Source organism: Daphnia pulex, chromosome 2 (genome assembly GCF_021134715.1).
Source record: "Daphnia pulex isolate KAP4 chromosome 2, ASM2113471v1".
In the NCBI taxonomy this organism is placed as follows: domain Eukaryota; kingdom Metazoa; phylum Arthropoda; class Branchiopoda; order Diplostraca; family Daphniidae; genus Daphnia; species Daphnia pulex.
Window position 1 is genome coordinate 11711603 of NC_060018.1, and position 16666 is coordinate 11728268.

The 16666-nt window shown below is 37.9% G+C and overlaps 6 protein-coding genes across 7 annotated transcripts; 5 read left to right on the forward strand and 1 right to left on the reverse strand.

Annotated features, from left to right (window-relative positions):
• The first annotated feature begins 1877 nt into the window (after positions 1-1877).
• On the forward strand, positions 1878-3599 carry LOC124208125 (protein lifeguard 1-like). 2 transcript variants are annotated; one of them, XM_046605852.1, is made up of 5 exons: positions 1880-2117; positions 2326-2332; positions 2477-2609; positions 2693-2954; positions 3042-3599. In XM_046605852.1, exons 3-5 carry the CDS (start codon positions 2512-2514, stop codon positions 3417-3419), a joined length of 738 nt encoding a protein of 245 aa, XP_046461808.1. In that variant the 5' UTR covers positions 1880-2117; positions 2326-2332; positions 2477-2511; the 3' UTR covers positions 3420-3599. The 2 variants fall into 2 exon arrangements, with proteins under 2 accessions (XP_046461800.1, XP_046461808.1); XM_046605844.1 differs by having other exon boundaries at positions 1878-2332.
• An 894-nt stretch (positions 3600-4493) lies between these two features.
• Positions 4494-5797, forward strand: LOC124207902. Its single transcript, XM_046605543.1, has 6 exons — positions 4494-4700; positions 4789-4895; positions 5023-5107; positions 5182-5343; positions 5441-5651; positions 5775-5797. The coding sequence occupies exons 1-6, from the start codon at positions 4536-4538 to the stop codon at positions 5795-5797; spliced, it is 753 nt and encodes a 250-aa protein (XP_046461499.1). The 5' UTR covers positions 4494-4535.
• A 115-nt stretch (positions 5798-5912) lies between these two features.
• Positions 5913-7250, forward strand: LOC124205989. The gene is made up of 4 exons (XM_046603601.1): positions 5913-6122; positions 6204-6326; positions 6483-6634; positions 6715-7250. The coding sequence occupies exons 1-4, from the start codon at positions 5970-5972 to the stop codon at positions 6962-6964; spliced, it is 678 nt and encodes a 225-aa protein (XP_046459557.1). The 5' UTR covers positions 5913-5969; the 3' UTR covers positions 6965-7250.
• A 1452-nt stretch (positions 7251-8702) lies between these two features.
• On the forward strand, positions 8703-10476 carry LOC124204130 (transforming growth factor-beta-induced protein ig-h3-like). Its single transcript, XM_046601144.1, has 6 exons — positions 8703-8928; positions 9063-9165; positions 9245-9474; positions 9537-9735; positions 9818-10024; positions 10191-10476. Exons 1-6 carry the CDS (start codon positions 8752-8754, stop codon positions 10331-10333), a joined length of 1059 nt encoding a protein of 352 aa, XP_046457100.1. The 5' UTR covers positions 8703-8751; the 3' UTR covers positions 10334-10476.
• A 2333-nt stretch (positions 10477-12809) lies between these two features.
• Positions 12810-14615, forward strand: LOC124204140 (transforming growth factor-beta-induced protein ig-h3-like). Its single transcript, XM_046601155.1, has 6 exons — positions 12810-13034; positions 13178-13280; positions 13360-13589; positions 13675-13873; positions 13956-14162; positions 14329-14615. Exons 1-6 carry the CDS (start codon positions 12858-12860, stop codon positions 14469-14471), a joined length of 1059 nt encoding a protein of 352 aa, XP_046457111.1. The 5' UTR covers positions 12810-12857; the 3' UTR covers positions 14472-14615.
• Positions 14616-15020: 405 nt separating this feature from the next.
• On the reverse strand, positions 15021-16516 carry LOC124204145 (transforming growth factor-beta-induced protein ig-h3-like). The gene is made up of 6 exons (XM_046601169.1): positions 16325-16516; positions 16145-16238; positions 15813-16066; positions 15552-15750; positions 15275-15481; positions 15021-15199 (listed from the first exon to the last, which is right to left on the reverse strand). Exons 1-6 carry the CDS (start codon positions 16454-16456, stop codon positions 15105-15107), a joined length of 981 nt encoding a protein of 326 aa, XP_046457125.1. The 5' UTR covers positions 16457-16516; the 3' UTR covers positions 15021-15104.
• Between the last annotated feature and the right edge of the window lie 150 nt (positions 16517-16666).

Genomic DNA, 16666 nt, shown 5'->3' on the forward strand with positions numbered 1-16666 from the left:
CTGAGCGCTGTTGGTTGGACGGCTGATGCAGATCAATGATTTCTATATTCTAACGGGACGAGATTTTAATTATTGCCATAAATTGGCTCGGTCAATAAGAAGACACAATGCTCATCGATCGGTATATCATCGATACCAACTACACTTGCATATTTTCATTTCATGCTTGAAAGTCTTTTGTTTCACGGTTTCACTCCTATAGTAGTATATGTTGTAACGTTGGCAAGGATGGTCTTGTAACAATAACCCATGGCTTGCCTCACACCGTCAGAAACAAAAAAAAAAGCAAATAAACATATAGTAAACATGAAACCAATGCTATAGCTTGCGTTATACTATTTCTCAAACACCGTTACATCCTTCTACAATCTACATACAGGTTTCGACTAATGTAATTTCTTTTGTGGCCCGATATAATCACTATGTATAATAGTAGTCGTCAGTATAGTCTGTATGCTATTGAGTTAGAACTCAATATTTATAATACGCAATCTCTCAGACTATAGGTTAGAACTTAGAATAACGGTTTATTCTATACAGTTCTATATATCTCCTATAAAAAGCCCCAATAGGGGTTGTTCATCTTCATTATTGAACAGACGTACTTGAACCGTTCGTCGACGAAGGGCGGACAGCAATCATGACGCTAAAATTGACCACAGCATCAGTTCTTTTTGTCATGTTAGTTGCTCTAAACTTGTACGGCCCTGCTTCGGCTGATTCACACAACAAGCGTGATGTATCCATACGCCAGCCATTGCTGGGTGGTTACAAACCAGCTATGGTAGATGCCGCTGATGTCAAGAGGATGGCCGCCTTCGCCACCAGCGCTATATCGGCCAGCGACTCCGGACCAGCAGTTCAACTAATCCGGATCAGAAGAGCCTGGAAACAAGTTGTGTCCGGTACCAATTACAAGCTGATTCTGGAGCTGCTCAACACGAACACAGGTCAAGTCTTACTATGTGAGGTGATTGTATTCGACCAGCCGTGGACGAATACTTTGGAGCTTAAGAGTTTCAGATTTTTCTCGAAGAGAGAAAGAAGACAGATTCCGGGCGGATACGTGGTAAGAAATGTCAACGATCCTGATGTCAAGGAGATGGCCGCATTTGCCTCCAGCATCCTGACGGCCAGCAACAGCCATCCGCACTTGTTGGCGTTAATTAAGATTCTGAAGGCCGAATCGCAAGTGGTCGCCGGTACGAACTACAAAATGGCTCTGCTGTTTGCCAATAGACCTCAGCATCACTCGCGTTATTTGCTTCTGTGTGATGTGATTGTCTTTGACCAGCCGTGGACCCACACCCGAAAATTGACCGAGTATAAATGCCGTCGGGTCAGAAGTTCTGCTGTTAGTCATAAGGAATAAAGCGTCTTATTATGGCTATAACTGCCCAGAATTTTAATATTTGTTTGTTATATTTTTATTTTTACTTTTTAGTTTCACTTTTATTATTTTCCTCCGCGAATTATTATATACGGAATAAACAATACACGCATATGGCATATGGTGATTCTTATCTTCTTTTTATTATAATGTATAGGAAGTAGACTAACCAAATTAGCATTATATATTCAATATTCCTTAAATAATAATTATTATCTTAAGAGTAGTGAATATTGGTAGTATAATACTTGAATGCGCCAGCTCGGCCGCTCTCGGCCAAACAAGATAACAAAATTTATTCTTCCTGATATCAAACCAGCGCTATTTACACACCGGGCTGATGGCTAAAGATCATCAGACAGATTAGAGAGCGCGTTGGTTATTTGCAAGAGATATCAGCTCTTGATGATGTGAGATAAATGCTGGTTTGGTTAGTCATATTACGTCAACGAAAGGTAACATTTTTCGACATGGACGAAAGCAACTGTTTCAACCTGCAGTTTGAACTCAACGTTCTTGTCTTTTGCTTTCTTGTAGCCTATATTACGCAATCTTCCTTTTGAAATCACGAAATACTTCAGTTAACCTTATTCCAACACAAACTGATAATTTGAATCAGGTCATATCTACCTCGTCACCAGCATATCCATATCTTTATACCGAATCTCCCAAATTCTTATCATAACGTTTGGGGCTATTTCACTAATGGAAACAACAAGTGATCTACGTGAGTGAGCTTATTCTTTAAAAAAAATTGTGATTCATTTTAGTTTAAAAAAAGTTCTAGATCATTTAAAATTTTATTTCATAAAAGTTTTCCTTTTTGTTTTCTTATCACACAAATCTCGTCAATATTTTGGATTTAAAATTATTGTGTAACATACAAAATGACAACTCAACCAAAACAACCAACTAATACGTCTTATCCTCATCAGTCAACAGGTGAGCCAAAAACACGAGAGCTGGAAGCAAGACGCGCCTGGGTTTGACCAGCACCGCCTATTTCCAGATTTTTTTTCTCTTTATACCTAGACCGTCGTTTGTTCGGTTTGTATTCAAATTTTAAAGTTCATATACTTTTTTTAGACACAATTCATACAGCGCCATCTTCAGATACCAATATGTACGGCGGAATGAATCATTTCGACGAATCGGGTTCGTTCGACGACAGCAGCAGATTTTCTTTTTCTGAAAAATCAATTCGCTTGGCATTCGTCAGGTAGACATTACGAATGAATCGTTTAAATATCATATGTTTTCTCTGGCCAACAAAATATTCTCTATATTTGTGATGTACTTCAGAAAGGTGTACGCGATCCTGATGGCTCAGCTAACTATAACGATGGGATTTATCGCCCTCTTTGTATTCGTGCCTAGCGTTGCTAGCTTTTCTCAGGACCACGGAGAAATTATGTGGATTGCGTTTTCGATATCCATAGTGTTGCTAATAGTCTTGGCATGCTGCAGCGATTTTCGGCGACGCTTTCCTCTGAATATCATTCTGCTCGGACTTTTTACTATTTGCGAAGGCATAATGCTAGGCGCCATAGCGTCTTTTTATGAAGTAAAATATATCAGCCGTTTATAATTATTAGACGCGTAATTAGCTATAGTAAAGATTACTTTTAAAATATTAATCTTTTCCTTGCAGAGTGAAGAAGTGCTGATCGCAGCAGGAATCTGCGCAGCTGTTTGCCTTTCTATTACCATATTCAGTCTGCAGACTAAATGGGATATCACGTCCAGTGGAGTCTGCAAAGGGTTCCTCTTTGTTTCACTGATCGTCCTATTGATGTTCGGCATTATGGCCATCTGCATGCAAGACAAAGTCGTCAATTTAGTTTATGCGTCGTTAGGTGCCCTTGTTTTCAGCATCTATCTAGTCTTCGATACCCAGTTGATGCTAGGTGGCAAACACAGGTACTCCATCTCCCCAGAAGAATACGTCTTTGCTGCTCTCAATCTCTACTTGGACATCGTCAACATTTTCATTTACATTTTGGCAATAGTTGGTGGCAGTTCCCGATAGTGTCATACAAACTTTTATTGGGAATAATGGTCACATAAGTCCCGAATTCCCTGAAATTGTCTTGGTGCAGTTATTTTCAATCTTGTTCACCTTAATCTTTGCGCGTTATTATTATCTTGTTACTGAATAAAAATACAATTAATCGTTCACATGTAGAAGCGAAAAATACATATAAAACTAGCCTAATTAAAATCTAACATTTGGTTTCAGAGTTTTACTTCACCACCATTTTTGGTGGAATGGGAATTTGAACAGCTGATTATTTCTCACGACCGTGTAGGTTATAGAATTCCGATGTTATATAGCCTATATAGATATTGTTAAAGGCCATCAGAAATTAAAAAAGACAAGAGGTTGCATTTGAAACAAGCACGTCATATTGGTCTTCTATATTGACTTATTGTTGATTCAGGGAAATTGTAACGCATATCGATACCAGCCGGGACGTGTATAGGTGTAACACATGTGAGTATTCCGAGTAGTTGTTCGTTCGTGCTGATGTATCAAATGCTCATTAATACTTTGACAAAAATTATTTTCTGGAAATTGCATTTGATGTTCGTGATAGGAAACACTCACACAGATAGTAGGATTTCCGTGTGAAACACTGAGATAGTAAACAGTAAACACGGAGAAATAAGCGAGCAACCTCTTGATCCTTATAGTTTATGGCCATAACGCAGGTTTGCTTTGTGATTCTTTAACTCATAACCGCTCATCACGCGATAATCGATCATATACTTATTTTCAAATTTAAATTTGCCCACATTTCTATGGTGAGAAATGGCCAGCTAAAAAATTCCCATCACCAGCAGTTTCCATTTTAAAATAATAATGAAGAGAAAGTGCCACCAGGTAAAGATTTTCTGACTAACGCAAAACATATGTAGCATGCTACATTTCATGAGAAACATCTCTATAGCTATACGCAAGCCGTTGCTAAGATACGAACCAAAAATACAAGATTTAACACTTCGTGACCATTCCAATTTCTTATCCAAGTCCAGGAAAACCCAGTCATATATAAATAAAGGTTCTTCATTCTTCACTGGTGCATTTGCCGATCATCTGCTCTGTCAACTCAAGATAATTTGCGTTGAAATATTCATTTTTTACATGATGCATTGGAATCGAGCTCCAAAAATCAGCTTGAAAATTGCTCATGGCACCTTATTGCCATCATCAATCGTGATTTTACTTTTATTTCTAACGAGCTTTGCTACGTCTTTGCCACCGCGCGTCGATTTTGGCGGCGAGAACTTTAATTTTCTCGTTTTTCCGGTAAATAATTTTAAATTGATTTTTAAAAATGATTCGTTTTTCCTTAACATTTGTTTGACTCATATTCCACGTGATGTATACGCCTCAGAATCCACCCTTTGATGTGTTCGTTCGAGGACCGAATAATACTGTTGCCTCATTCACCGGTGTAGCACTTAACATTTTACATTGGATAGCAACCAAATATAACTTCAAGTAGGATAACGTCATATTTGCATATGCTTGATTTTGTCGAGTTTTTTTCAGATTACACGACTTCGTTGATATAAAGAAGTCTATCAAAAATTTGCCTGTATACATTTGTAACACAATAATATTTTAGGTACACATTGGTGCCAGTAAATGAATCTCTTGTCGAACGGTATGGTATGCACGAAGCAGCTTTTTACCAACTCATCAACGAAAAAGTATAAACCTCAAGAATTACGGTTTTAATTAACAATAAATTGGTTGCTGGGTAACTGAAAGAATTTTGGAGTAGAAAATCGACGGAATCCCTTGCGCCTTTTTCTTGACTCAGGATCGGATAAATAGGATGGACTATACAAGTTACTTCGTATGGGTCGACGGGCTGAGTCTTATTGTGCCGAAACCAGGAGAACAAAGTCGACTGTTCGCCTTTATTGGTCCGTTCCAACCTTCTGTGAGTGCCGTGTTGTAAAGATTAACGTGATAGAATATAGGCCTAGTACGCCGAAATCACCAGTTTTAATGAATTTGTTCTGTTAATAATTTTATAGGTTTGGTTTTGGATTCTGGTGACCATTATTTTTGTAGTTGGAGTGATGACCTTTTTTACATGGTTCTACTTTAATCCGCTTCTTACAAACGCAAAAAACGTGTACATCATGAATAGGGAAGAGCGTGACTCATCAAAACCAAGTCAACCAACAGTGTATTCCTCATTGAGTTCTAACATGATATACATAGTCAACATTATGACAAATCAAGGTAAAATTACTGTTTTTCCAAATATTTTTTCTTAAAGCTGTATGTACTATATGCCTCAATTTCTACGGCATTCTGCATAACAATTTGAATAAGGATTTTTTTTTAATATTAAACCACCTTTAGTTACTTGTCAAATAGGTCTGTAATTCTATTTGACATTGACAGCATATACTTACATATTACTTAATCAGCCGCTAGATCATTTTTGATTTAGATCATTTGAGCACGGTAGGACTTACTTTCTTCTTTTTAGGCTGCAGAGAAGCGTTCGACCGAAATTCGTATCGCATTCTGGCTGGATTTTGGCTATTGGGTGCCATGGTTTTGGTTAATTCCTATTCGGGTATTGTCATTTCATCGCTGACAGTTCCAAAGATGATGCCTCCCATAGAAACGCTGGAAGACTTGGCTGTTAGTAAAGATGTTGAGATCATTGTTCGACACGACACTTTGATAGGAGAGCAAATATTGGTTAGTGAGAAACGAAACAAAGCTATAATATAAAGGAAGCGAAACTCGACCACTAATCATTTAATACGTTCATCTTTAAAGCAAGCAAGAACTGGAGTGTATAAAACTCTTGGAGATCAAGCTCGTAAATATCCTGGTCATATTCTTGGCGATCCCTTTAAAGTAAGCGCTATGTTGGAGACCGGCAGATATGCGTATCCTTTTGTAAGTACCCATCAAATAATTATATAACAGTACCACTATATAACAGCTGTATCATACTATTTTTTGGGTTGTTCTTTGTGTGGGTAGCCTACTGGTACAGCAGCTACAACAATAACCGTTTTTTTTTTTCAATCGCAACAATCTGATTTGTTCTAGATCCAAGCTTTCAATTCTTGGTTTGTGGCGCAACAATACAAAAAGGTAGGGCAGTGTCGATTTCACGCTACCAAGCCGCTGCCGGTGCCACTCGGTTATTATTCTTGGCTCGTCAAAAAGGGAAATCCGAACGCTCGCCTATTTGATCCAGGGTACAGTTCAAAGAAACTGTGATGCGTTTAATTATGTGGCATTATATTGTTGTCATCTGTCTTCTTCGAAATTCGTTTAGATTGGTGAAATTGTGGGAGAGTGGCCTTACGTATTTCTGGGCTAATATAGCCATTGGCAAAAACAAAGCAACCGAGTGCTTTCAGAAGAAGCGTCAGAAAAGTTCCGCCCAACAAGTTCCCATTCGCTTAACCGATCTGACGAGTGCCTTTTTAATTCTCGGGATTGGGCTTGGCTTGGCTATCATTGCCTTCGTACATGAGTTAATCAAGTCGAAAATTCACAGTCGTACAAAATTATCGATGATTTAATGGCAGATACGTATAAGCCTATATATTTCTATATATAGCGGTTTAGCTTGATATTATCTGTAGGCTATAAATATATAGCTCTCGGTCGGGCTATGAATATTGAATAATGTAGCATTTCTTCTAGTTTTTCTTTTCAAACCTGCAATCGAATTTTACTTTCGTAGTGATGTGGTTAAGGGTGGAAGTTTTTAACTCACCATCAGCATATACTTTGTTTTTTAATATTTTCTGTTTTGTTATTTGTTAATCTATACTTAGAACTTTGGAGAAACTAATCTGTAGTTTGAACACGTCAATTTTGTCTTTATGTTATTCGTTCAAATTCTTGTATTTGCTTAATTTCTTTAATCCATATTATGCATTATTTTACGTGTGTCAATTTTTTGTGTTTAATTTTATTAGTCACACCTTTTCTAATTTTCAAATATCTCTGTATAGTCAGCATTATACTCAATGTAGTGTACCGCTTATTGCCTGACGACAATATAATTACATCAGGTCTAAATTCCATCACCGTGCTGGTCTTTATCTGTGATACCACTGCGAATAAAATACGAATACAGATAAAGTAAAATTACGTATTTAATATCTGTGATACGAATAATCTATTGGATTTGCGTTTCTTTTTTCCCATCAATATTATGTCATCCTGACTCATTGAGATGAGGAGTTGGCAATATGCATACCATATTTCAAATTTTCAAGATTTTCGTCCCACTTTATCGCCCTTTCAAGTACGCCTTCCAGTATAACTCTTATTATACCTTGGTATTAATTTATTGTATGGTGAGAAATTTTATGGGCCTATTTTTTTAAATCTCTGTTTTCCAAATCTTTTGTTCACAGTCACAGCTGTAAACCGCAATCCCGACCGCAATAAACCCATACAGCATAAACAAGCAATCAACACGTTTTTCCGTTGGTATAACTCCTTCCTCGCTTGAATAACGATAGAACTTGGACGCGCTTGAATTATGTTGAATTCCTCCGCGTCTTTCAAGGTTTTTATCGACTTTCGCCAGAACCACACCAGCAGCTCCACTTTATCGTGGTTCCGTTCACCGCAAATAGGAGAGTGAGTAACTGCCTAACCACAGTATCCCCTTTCTCGAGCAATAACGAAAATCTTGAATAAGGTAGTGAACAATTAAAATGATTATATAACTGAAAACAATAGCGTGTTATGTAGGACTGTGTGGTAGGACGAAGGTCACGATAAATCGATTCTTTATTAGCCCTTAGGGAGTTTCCGAATTTATTTGAAGGGCGAGCCCGATCAATTAAAATTTCAATTTAGATTGAAATTTAGAGCTATATATCAACTTAAACAGCTATCAGTCATTAAAATCGGTATTAAACGATTTAAGGATTTTAGTTCGTTGCATTGCTGAGAGTGCATCAGTTTGGTGAGAGTAAGAACACAAGATATATCAATGTATGATGACTTCATATCCAACTTCATATCTTAAACGCCAGCTGCTGCGAATTAATCTTATTCCCATAGAACTTTCAGTCGAATTAATATTGCGGTCTTTTAACCACTTTCTTATTCAATGGTATATTGAAGAAATTCTTTAAGATTCAAAGCAAAGAAAGGCGTTGAAGGGAACGTCCTTGAAGTCAAAGAGTTGCCGTCCTATTTTCACACAGCTTATACGTTGCCTAGGCCAACAACAAGCAGTCACGACTGTCCGGGCGTGACTACCGTGTTGTGCTATATAAAAAGCCATGTTTTTCAACATGTAAAATCATTCTGTTCTCGCAACTGAAATCATCAAGTATCCAAGATGAAGTTCCTGATCCTGATTGCTTGTATTTCAGTGGTTGTCCTAGCAGCATCTACTGTCGCCTATACTCCGAGTAGGTATAGTCCTGAACAACGTCGACAGCAGCCAAGTTCACCTGCTCATTACCGGACACCACCCCAACCATCTTACAGGTCGGCCACAGCACCAGCACCAGTGGTAAGTAGTTAAAAAAATAAATTATTATTATTAAGCGCTACCATCCGGACACAAATTTAAAAAAAATATATTATTGAAATCAATAATCATTTGAAAAAACTGAATGAATTAAATTCTATCTATAATTCATTCAGAATACCCCAAAAGATATTTCCGCTCTTTTGAAAGAAAATGGTCTGACAGTCGTACTCGATTTGATGGCCAAAGCTGGTTTATCAGAAACTCTTAATGGACCAGGTATGAATTGCGCCAGATTCAAAATCATATCAATTCAAAATTTAATTAATTTCTCAACGCTATACCTCTCATATTTCAGAGCTCACCATTTGGGCACCTACTAACGAAGCGTTCGCTGCTAGTGAGCTCAAAAATCTCAACGATGTTGATCTATTGAAGAATGTTCTTTCCTATCATCTTGTCTCGTTTAAAAATGATCCCAAAGAAATTTCTTCCATCCAGTACGAACTAAGTGTTCCCACTTTGCAAGGTGAAAACGTGCGCATCAGCGTTTATCGTAAAAAGGGGGTGTCTTTTGCTTTCGGCGAGGTAAGTGTTGTTGTACACAAAATGCATATTATCAACGGCAATTATTTCTTTTTCTATTTTAGACTGTTACCATCAACGGAGCTCTAGTACTGAAGACACTCAGAGCTAGCAATGGTATTATCTACATTATCGACAGGGTTCTTGATCCTAAGGATTTGGCGTTCAAAAACACCCAAATGGAAGTGTTGAGAAACACCAAGGAATTTTCCATCATTTACAAAATGTTTGAAGATCTCGGCATCACACTCGTCAGTGACAAATGTTAGTTATAGTCAAAATCAGTCGTGTTATTTTTGAAACATATTAGTGGAATGAATTTTTTACCTTTTCTGTGTTGTTGCAGATCGCCCGAAAACTTTTTTCGCTCCAACCAACGCCGCTTTTGAAGCTCTTCCAGCTGGTGCTCTTGACGCTATTTTCGCCAGCCAAGACGAAATCGGCAAACTTATCAACACTCACACCGCTTCTGGCACTCACTACAGTCGAGGACTCGTTTCTGGACCGGTCCCTGTCTTTTCTGGCAGCAACCTTGATCTTGTTGTGTCTCCAAGTAAGTTTGATTTGAATGCCATAAAAGTCCTTAAAAGCTAACCGATCCTACCCTAACATAACCTATACAACATAACTATCCGAATTACTGCCAAAAAATGTCGTGAATGAACCTATTTAACCTTCTCACAACTACAATTAATTTCGCCCGATTTCCCAATATATAGACGGCGTGACAGTTGACAATGCCAAAATTATCGGCGTCGATCTGACCAACACCGAAGGAGTTATCCACGTCATCGATGCTGTCATTCCAAACAAACCGGAAACTCCATCAGCGATGTGTACGGCCCCAATCAAGAACTACTAATTTTTACGATATCTAATGCGAATGTGAGACGGGGTGACAGTGAGCAATGGTTATTGTATAAACCATTAGCTCACCAGTCACCACAGGGTTTTATAAATGTGTCTTATTTTTTTGCACTCACGAATAAATGATAATTGCATAAACTTTTTTAACTGGTTTAATATTTCTTCAAACAAAAATAAATTTAAAAGATCACGGGCTATTTCTTAATTAGCATTTACTTTTAAATTATACGATCGAACTTTACTCACATTTTAATGTTGTTAAGGGTGGATACGATGAATGTCTCATCATAGTTATGATACTGATAATTTCGGCGTTTCTTCTAACCATAGCTATATCTGATGATGGAACGTTTGTACTTTTTGCTTGAAATTTGCATTGGACAACGAACTTCACAAACATTGATGAGAGCTCATAATTTTGGCTGTGTAAAAGTATTATTGTTAAATAAAACTGTGTATATATTTTTTTTATTTGTAGCCGCAATATTACTCTAACAAGAATATCAGAGGAACTTATCTGCAGTTTGAACACGCCAATTTTGTCTATGTAGCCTAATTCGTTCAAATTCCTGTGTGCTTGCTTCATTTCTTCAATCCAGTTTGGTGCGGTGTCTGTTAGACGGCGATTTTCATTGCGACTCGATTCAGCTTTTTGTTTTTTTTTTCGTGAAAAACGACTTTCAAATTTGGCTTGAATTCAGACTCTGTTAAAAGTCTCGTTCAAACTACAGCGTTTTACGTAATACGTAAAATGTATGTTCGGGTTAAGCAACTAAATAAGCAACCTTATCGTAGAAAAAAATTGGCTTTTCGTTGTGAAAAACGGTTGTTTGAACCCTTTATTTTACGTAAAACGCTCCCAAAGGCTGCACTGTAGTCTGAACGAGGCTCTAGGGTTAGAAATGCATCGAGACCACAGTTGAAAATTCCTCGAAAGTAAATGAAAATTCGTCCTCGTCCTCTTTAGGACTGGTTACTATGGTGTTGATTAATTATCACATATAGCTAGTGATTAATCAATCGGGGCCAATATGAGCTGTCGTGTTTATTATTTAGAGATTTTGGTGTGCGCGGGGAGGAGCGCGGGGGAACTTCAGGCTATATTTGACACTCGGCACATCAGTACTCGGATGGTTAATGCAGTCATGAAGTCCTAAGCGACTTTTCTAGTTTACGACCAACGAGAATTCTATGACGCTTTCGGTTTTTGAATTTTTTTTAAATGGGGAAACTTTCGTTTTGAAGGAATAACGGCGTTGCTTATTTTTGCAATTACTCTACTGCCTCAAAATTTTTTTTTTTAGTAAATTAATCAGGTTGTTTTATGCGTCTCTATATGGTACGAATAATCAATTGAATTTGCGCTGTTTCTTTTTGCCCTGTCTCACTATTTGTCATCCTGAGTCCTGACTCTTCAAATGAGGAATTGACAGCAATTGTCCTACGATTCCAAACTTTCCGGGATTTCAGTCCCATGTTTGCCTTTGTAAGTATACAGTACGCTTCACAGTAACTCCTAAACCTTGGTACTTATTATATGGTGAGAAATGTTGTGAGCTCATGCATTTTCAAAAACCTTGTTTTCCAAAATTTGCGTTCCCATCAATCACATCGACCCATAAGCAAACATCATAAACAAGATATCAACACGTTTTTCAGACTGTCACGCTCCATTTTCACTTGAATAACGAACGAACGCGCTTAAATTATGTTGAATTCCGTCTTTCAATACGTTCGACTTTCACCAGAATCACATCAGAGTTCCATTTTATTACCATCGTGGTTCCGCTCACCACAAATAGGATAGTGAAGTAACTGACTAACCGCAGTTTTGCCATTCTTGAGTGATAAGGAAAATCTTGAATAAGGTAGTGCTGAACAATAAAACAATTCACTGAACACAGAAGCGTGTTATTTAGAATTGTTGGGTAGGACGAAGGTCGCAATACCGATTCTTTATTAGCCGTTAGGGAATTTCCAAATTTATTTGAAGGGCGAGCACGATAAATTAAAATTTTAATTCAGCGTGAAATTTAGAGCTATTATAGCTATTACACATGCAGCTATATCAGTCATCACACTATTTAGGGAGTTTAACTCGTCACACTACTGATAAGAGTATATAAATTTAGTGAGAGTAATAACATATGATATTATAATGTATATGATAACTCCATATCCGACCTTATATCGCTCAACCGCTAGCTCCCACTAATTAGTGTTATTACCCCAGCATAGCACTTTCCGTCGACTAAAGTTTGTGGTCTTTTAACCCACTTTTTTATTCAATTGAATAATTTCTGTAAGATTCAAAGCATAGTAATGAAGGCGTTAAAGGGAAAGCCCTCGAAGTCAAAGAGTTGCCGTCCTATTTTCACACAGCTTATACGTTGCCTAGGCCAACAACGAGCAGTCACGACTGTCCGGGCGTGACTACCGTGTTGTGCTATATAAAAAGCCATGTTTTTCAACATGTAAAATCATTCTGTTCTCGCAACTGAAATCATCAAGTATCCAAGATGAAGTTCCTGATCCTGATTGCTTGTATTTCAGTGGTTGTCCTAGCAGCATCTACTGTCGCCTATACTCCGAGTAGGTATAGTCCTGAACAACGTCGACAGCAGCCAAGTTCACCTGCCCATTACCGGACACCAGCCCAACCATCTTACAGGTCGGACTCAGCACCAGCACCAGTGGTAAGAAGTTAAAAAAAAGAAATGATTATTATCTTAGTTTTAAACACTACCATCCGGACAAAAATTCAAAAAATAAATATTATTCAAATCAATAATCATTTGAAAAATCTGAATGAATTAAATTCTATCTATAATTCATTCAGAATACCCCAAAAGATATTTCCGCTCTTTTGAAAGAAAATGGTCTGACAGTCGTACTCGATTTGATGGCCAAAGCTGGTTTATCAGAAACTCTTAATGGACCAGGTATAAATGCCGCCAGATTCAAAACCTCATTCATCATAATTTAATTCATCATTTCTCACCACTATAACTCTTATTTCAGAGCTCACCATTTGGGCACCTACCAACGAAGCGTTCGCTGCTAGTGAGCTCAAAAATCTCAACGATGTTGATCTATTGAAGAATGTTCTTTCCTATCATCTTGTCTCGTTTAAAAATGATCCCAAAGAAATTTCTTCCATCCAGTACGAACTAAGTGTTCCCACTTTGCAAGGTGAAAACGTGCGCATCAGCGTTTATCGTAAAAAGGGGGTTTCTTTTGCTTTCGGCGAGGTAAGTGTTATAGTGCACAAAATGGCAATTATTAACGGCAATTGATTTTTTGAAAATTGAGACATTATTTCTTTTTCTATTTTAGACTGTTACCATCAACGGAGCTCTAGTACTGAAGACACTCAGAGCTAGCAATGGTATTATCTACATTATCGACAGGGTTCTTGATCCTAAGGATTTGGCGTTCAAAAACACCCAAATGGAAGTGTTGAGAAACACCAAGGAATTTTCCATCATTTACAAAATGTTTGAAGATCTCGGCATCACACTCGTCAGTGACAAATGTTAGTTATAGTCAAAATCAGTCGTGTTATTTTTGAAACATATTAGTGGAATGAATTTTTTACCTTTTCTGTGTTGTTGCAGATCGCCCGAAAACTTTTTTCGCTCCAACCAACGCCGCTTTTGAAGCTCTTCCAGCTGGTGCTCTTGACGCTATTTTCGCCAGCCAAGACGAAATCGGCAAACTTATCAACACTCACACCGCTTCTGGCACTCACTACAGTCGAGGACTCGTTTCTGGACCGGTCCCTGTCTTTTCTGGCAGCAACCTTGATCTTGTTGTGTCTCCAAGTAAGTTTGATTTGAATGCCATAAAAGTCCTTAAAAGCTAACCGATCCTACCCTAACATAACCTATACAACATAACTATCCGAATTACTGCCAAAAAATGTCGTGAATGAACCTATTTAACCTTCTCACAACTACAATTAATTTCGCCCGATTTCCCAATATATAGACGGCGTGACAGTTGACAATGCCAAAATTATCGGCGTCGATCTGACCAACACCGAAGGAGTTATCCACGTCATCGATGCTGTCATTCCAAACAAACCGGAAACTCCATCAGCGATGTGTACGGCCCCAATCAAGAACTACTAATTTTTACGATATCTAATGCGAATGTGAGACGGGGTGACAGTGAGCAATGGTTATTGTATAAACCATTAGCTCACCAGTCACCACAGGGTTTTATAAATGTGTCTTATTTTTTTGCACTCACGAATAAGAATAAATGATAATTGCATAAACTTTTTTAACTGGTTAAATTTTTCTGGAATTAGTTCATAGACTGCTAAATCAAATTTAGAAGTACATTTACTGATAATTTAGAAAAGAAAATAAATTAAAAAAATAAATCATCCAGTGACCAGCATCAGTAAAATACTAAAATCTGATCGACCTTATTTCAAAAAATCATTTTGCAATTTTTCGTACAAATTTCAAATGTCATGATTCCGTTCTGCTACATTTATTTTAACTTATACCTCGAAACAAAACAAAAACAAACGACACTTGTCCTTTCACTGTCTTTGAGAAATCGTCCCTCCCCTAAATCCAAACCGCACAAACGATAAAAGCGGTTATTTTTTCGTCTCATCAAATATCAAGTTAACACAAAGCCTCCCTCAGAAAAAACTATAGCATTTATTTGAGATTTTCGGTTTTGTATTAATTTGTCATGTTATAAACTTTTTTTGCAACTACTTATTTTTATCAGGTTTAAAATTAATTTCAGAGTTGGATGACAGCGTCAATAACGTGAACCACTCCTTCGGTTTCTGACAGGTCGGCCCCAATAATATTTGCACTGCCCACACTAATACCGCCTATAGTTCAGTCAAAATGAATAATTAATACAACGTTGCGTGTGTGCATGATTAATAAAGGATAAGGCCACTTACGGGCAGATACAACAACTTTAACGGTGTCGCCAGAAAAGAGTGGAAGAGGGCCAGAAACGAGTCCGTTGCTGTACCAAGTGCCGGACAGGGTGTGCTTGTTAATGAGTTTTCCCATTTCTGCCTTATTGGCAAACAGAGCTTCAAGGACTCCAGAAGGTAGGGCTTGAAATGCGGCGTCAGTCGGAGCAAAAAGCGTTTTCGGTCGGACTGCAATTATTCAACACAAAGTAACTGTTAATAAAAACAACTCATTAATATCTTTGAATATTCCACTTACTTTTGTCACTGATCTTTGTGATGCCGAGAGTGTCAAACATCTTGACCAGAGTTGTGAAGTCTCCGGTTTCTCTTAGAATTTCGATTTGTGTGTTGCCCAACTTCAAATCTTGAGGATTGAGAACCTTGTCAATTACGTAGATGACGCCGTTACCAGCTTGTAAAATTGTAATCACTAGTCCTCCGTTGACTGTCACAACCTGAATGCCGATTTAATAAAGAAATAAATTTTTACTAAAACATGAAATGAAAACATTCTCACGGTTTCTGAAGAAAATGAAGATCCTTTTTTCCTGTAGACGTTAATGCGTACAATCTCGCCCTGCACAGACGGCAAGGTCAGCTCAGTGTGCACGGAAGGAATCAAAGTCGGGCTGATTTTGAACGGAACGAGATGATACGTAAGTATATCCTTCAGTGAGCTGACGTCGTTCAACACAGCTGCAAGAGTCGGCGAGTCGATTGCGGCGAAGGCGGCGAAGGCCTCATTAGTTGGTGCCCAAACCGTGAAAGACCCTGGATCATAGATCGATGGATTTCTTAAGGTCCATGTCTAACATCAAATCAAAGAAAATTATAGAGACCACAGCATACCTTCTCCAGAAAGAGTCTCAGCTAAACCAGCTTTGGTAATTAAGTCGACCAATGTTGTCAATCCATTTTCTTTCAAAACGGCAGGAATTTTCCCCTGATAGCAATAAAAAACATCATTGATTAGTTATTAATTTTTATTAAGCTAAGTAACTATAATAAGGACCAAAATTAATTTCTTACCAACGACGGTGCTACTGGAGGTGAGGATTTGGGATTCTGTTGTGGGACATTTTGTGGATGACGATTAGCCGGAGTAAAAGCAAAAGAAGAGGCAAAAAGACCAGCGGAGACAATTAAAACCAGAAACTTCATTGTAGCGTAGTGATGCGGGTTCTTTCTTCCAATTTCCAGATGAAACTGATTTTTTTTAATTCTGAGAGCAGATCGTTTTATAGTCCTTTTTAGCGGGATTGACACTTTCGCAATTCCGTATAAATGAGAGGGCGTTTTCTATTTCTAAGTTGTTTACATGCATTTCGAAATCCGGTTTATCTAAAACTATACGTCGGCATCACCTGCAGC

Coding starts and splice junctions, on each gene's coding strand:
- LOC124204130 (XM_046601144.1), top strand. CDS start 8,752: ATGAAGTTCCTGATCCTGATTGCTTGTATTTCAGTGGTTGTCCTAGCA. Junction 9,475..9,536: donor TGTCTTTTGCTTTCGGCGAG/GTAAGTGTTGTT, acceptor TTTCTATTTTAG/ACTGTTACCATCAACGGAGC. Junction 9,736..9,817: donor CACACTCGTCAGTGACAAAT/GTTAGTTATAGT, acceptor GTGTTGTTGCAG/ATCGCCCGAAAACTTTTTTC.
- LOC124204140 (XM_046601155.1), top strand. CDS start 12,858: ATGAAGTTCCTGATCCTGATTGCTTGTATTTCAGTGGTTGTCCTAGCA. Junction 13,281..13,359: donor AGAAACTCTTAATGGACCAG/GTATAAATGCCG, acceptor CTCTTATTTCAG/AGCTCACCATTTGGGCACCT. Junction 14,163..14,328: donor TGATCTTGTTGTGTCTCCAA/GTAAGTTTGATT, acceptor CCCAATATATAG/ACGGCGTGACAGTTGACAAT.
- LOC124207902 (XM_046605543.1), top strand. CDS start 4,536: ATGATGCATTGGAATCGAGCTCCAAAAATCAGCTTGAAAATTGCTCAT. Junction 4,896..5,022: donor GCAACCAAATATAACTTCAA/GTAGGATAACGT, acceptor ATAATATTTTAG/GTACACATTGGTGCCAGTAA. Junction 5,344..5,440: donor TTGGTCCGTTCCAACCTTCT/GTGAGTGCCGTG, acceptor ATAATTTTATAG/GTTTGGTTTTGGATTCTGGT.
- LOC124208125 (XM_046605844.1), top strand. CDS start 2,278: ATGACAACTCAACCAAAACAACCAACTAATACGTCTTATCCTCATCAG. Junction 2,333..2,476: donor TTATCCTCATCAGTCAACAG/GTGAGCCAAAAA, acceptor TACTTTTTTTAG/ACACAATTCATACAGCGCCA. Junction 2,610..2,692: donor ATTCGCTTGGCATTCGTCAG/GTAGACATTACG, acceptor GATGTACTTCAG/AAAGGTGTACGCGATCCTGA.
- LOC124205989 (XM_046603601.1), top strand. CDS start 5,970: ATGGTTTTGGTTAATTCCTATTCGGGTATTGTCATTTCATCGCTGACA. Junction 6,123..6,203: donor TGATAGGAGAGCAAATATTG/GTTAGTGAGAAA, acceptor TCATCTTTAAAG/CAAGCAAGAACTGGAGTGTA. Junction 6,635..6,714: donor GCTCGCCTATTTGATCCAGG/GTACAGTTCAAA, acceptor AAATTCGTTTAG/ATTGGTGAAATTGTGGGAGA.
- LOC124204145 (XM_046601169.1), bottom strand. CDS start 16,456: ATGAAGTTTCTGGTTTTAATTGTCTCCGCTGGTCTTTTTGCCTCTTCT. Junction 16,067..16,144: donor TGAGACTCTTTCTGGAGAAG/GTATGCTGTGGT, acceptor TCTATGATCCAG/GGTCTTTCACGGTTTGGGCA. Junction 15,751..15,812: donor CTTCATTTTCTTCAGAAACC/GTGAGAATGTTT, acceptor ATCGGCATTCAG/GTTGTGACAGTCAACGGAGG.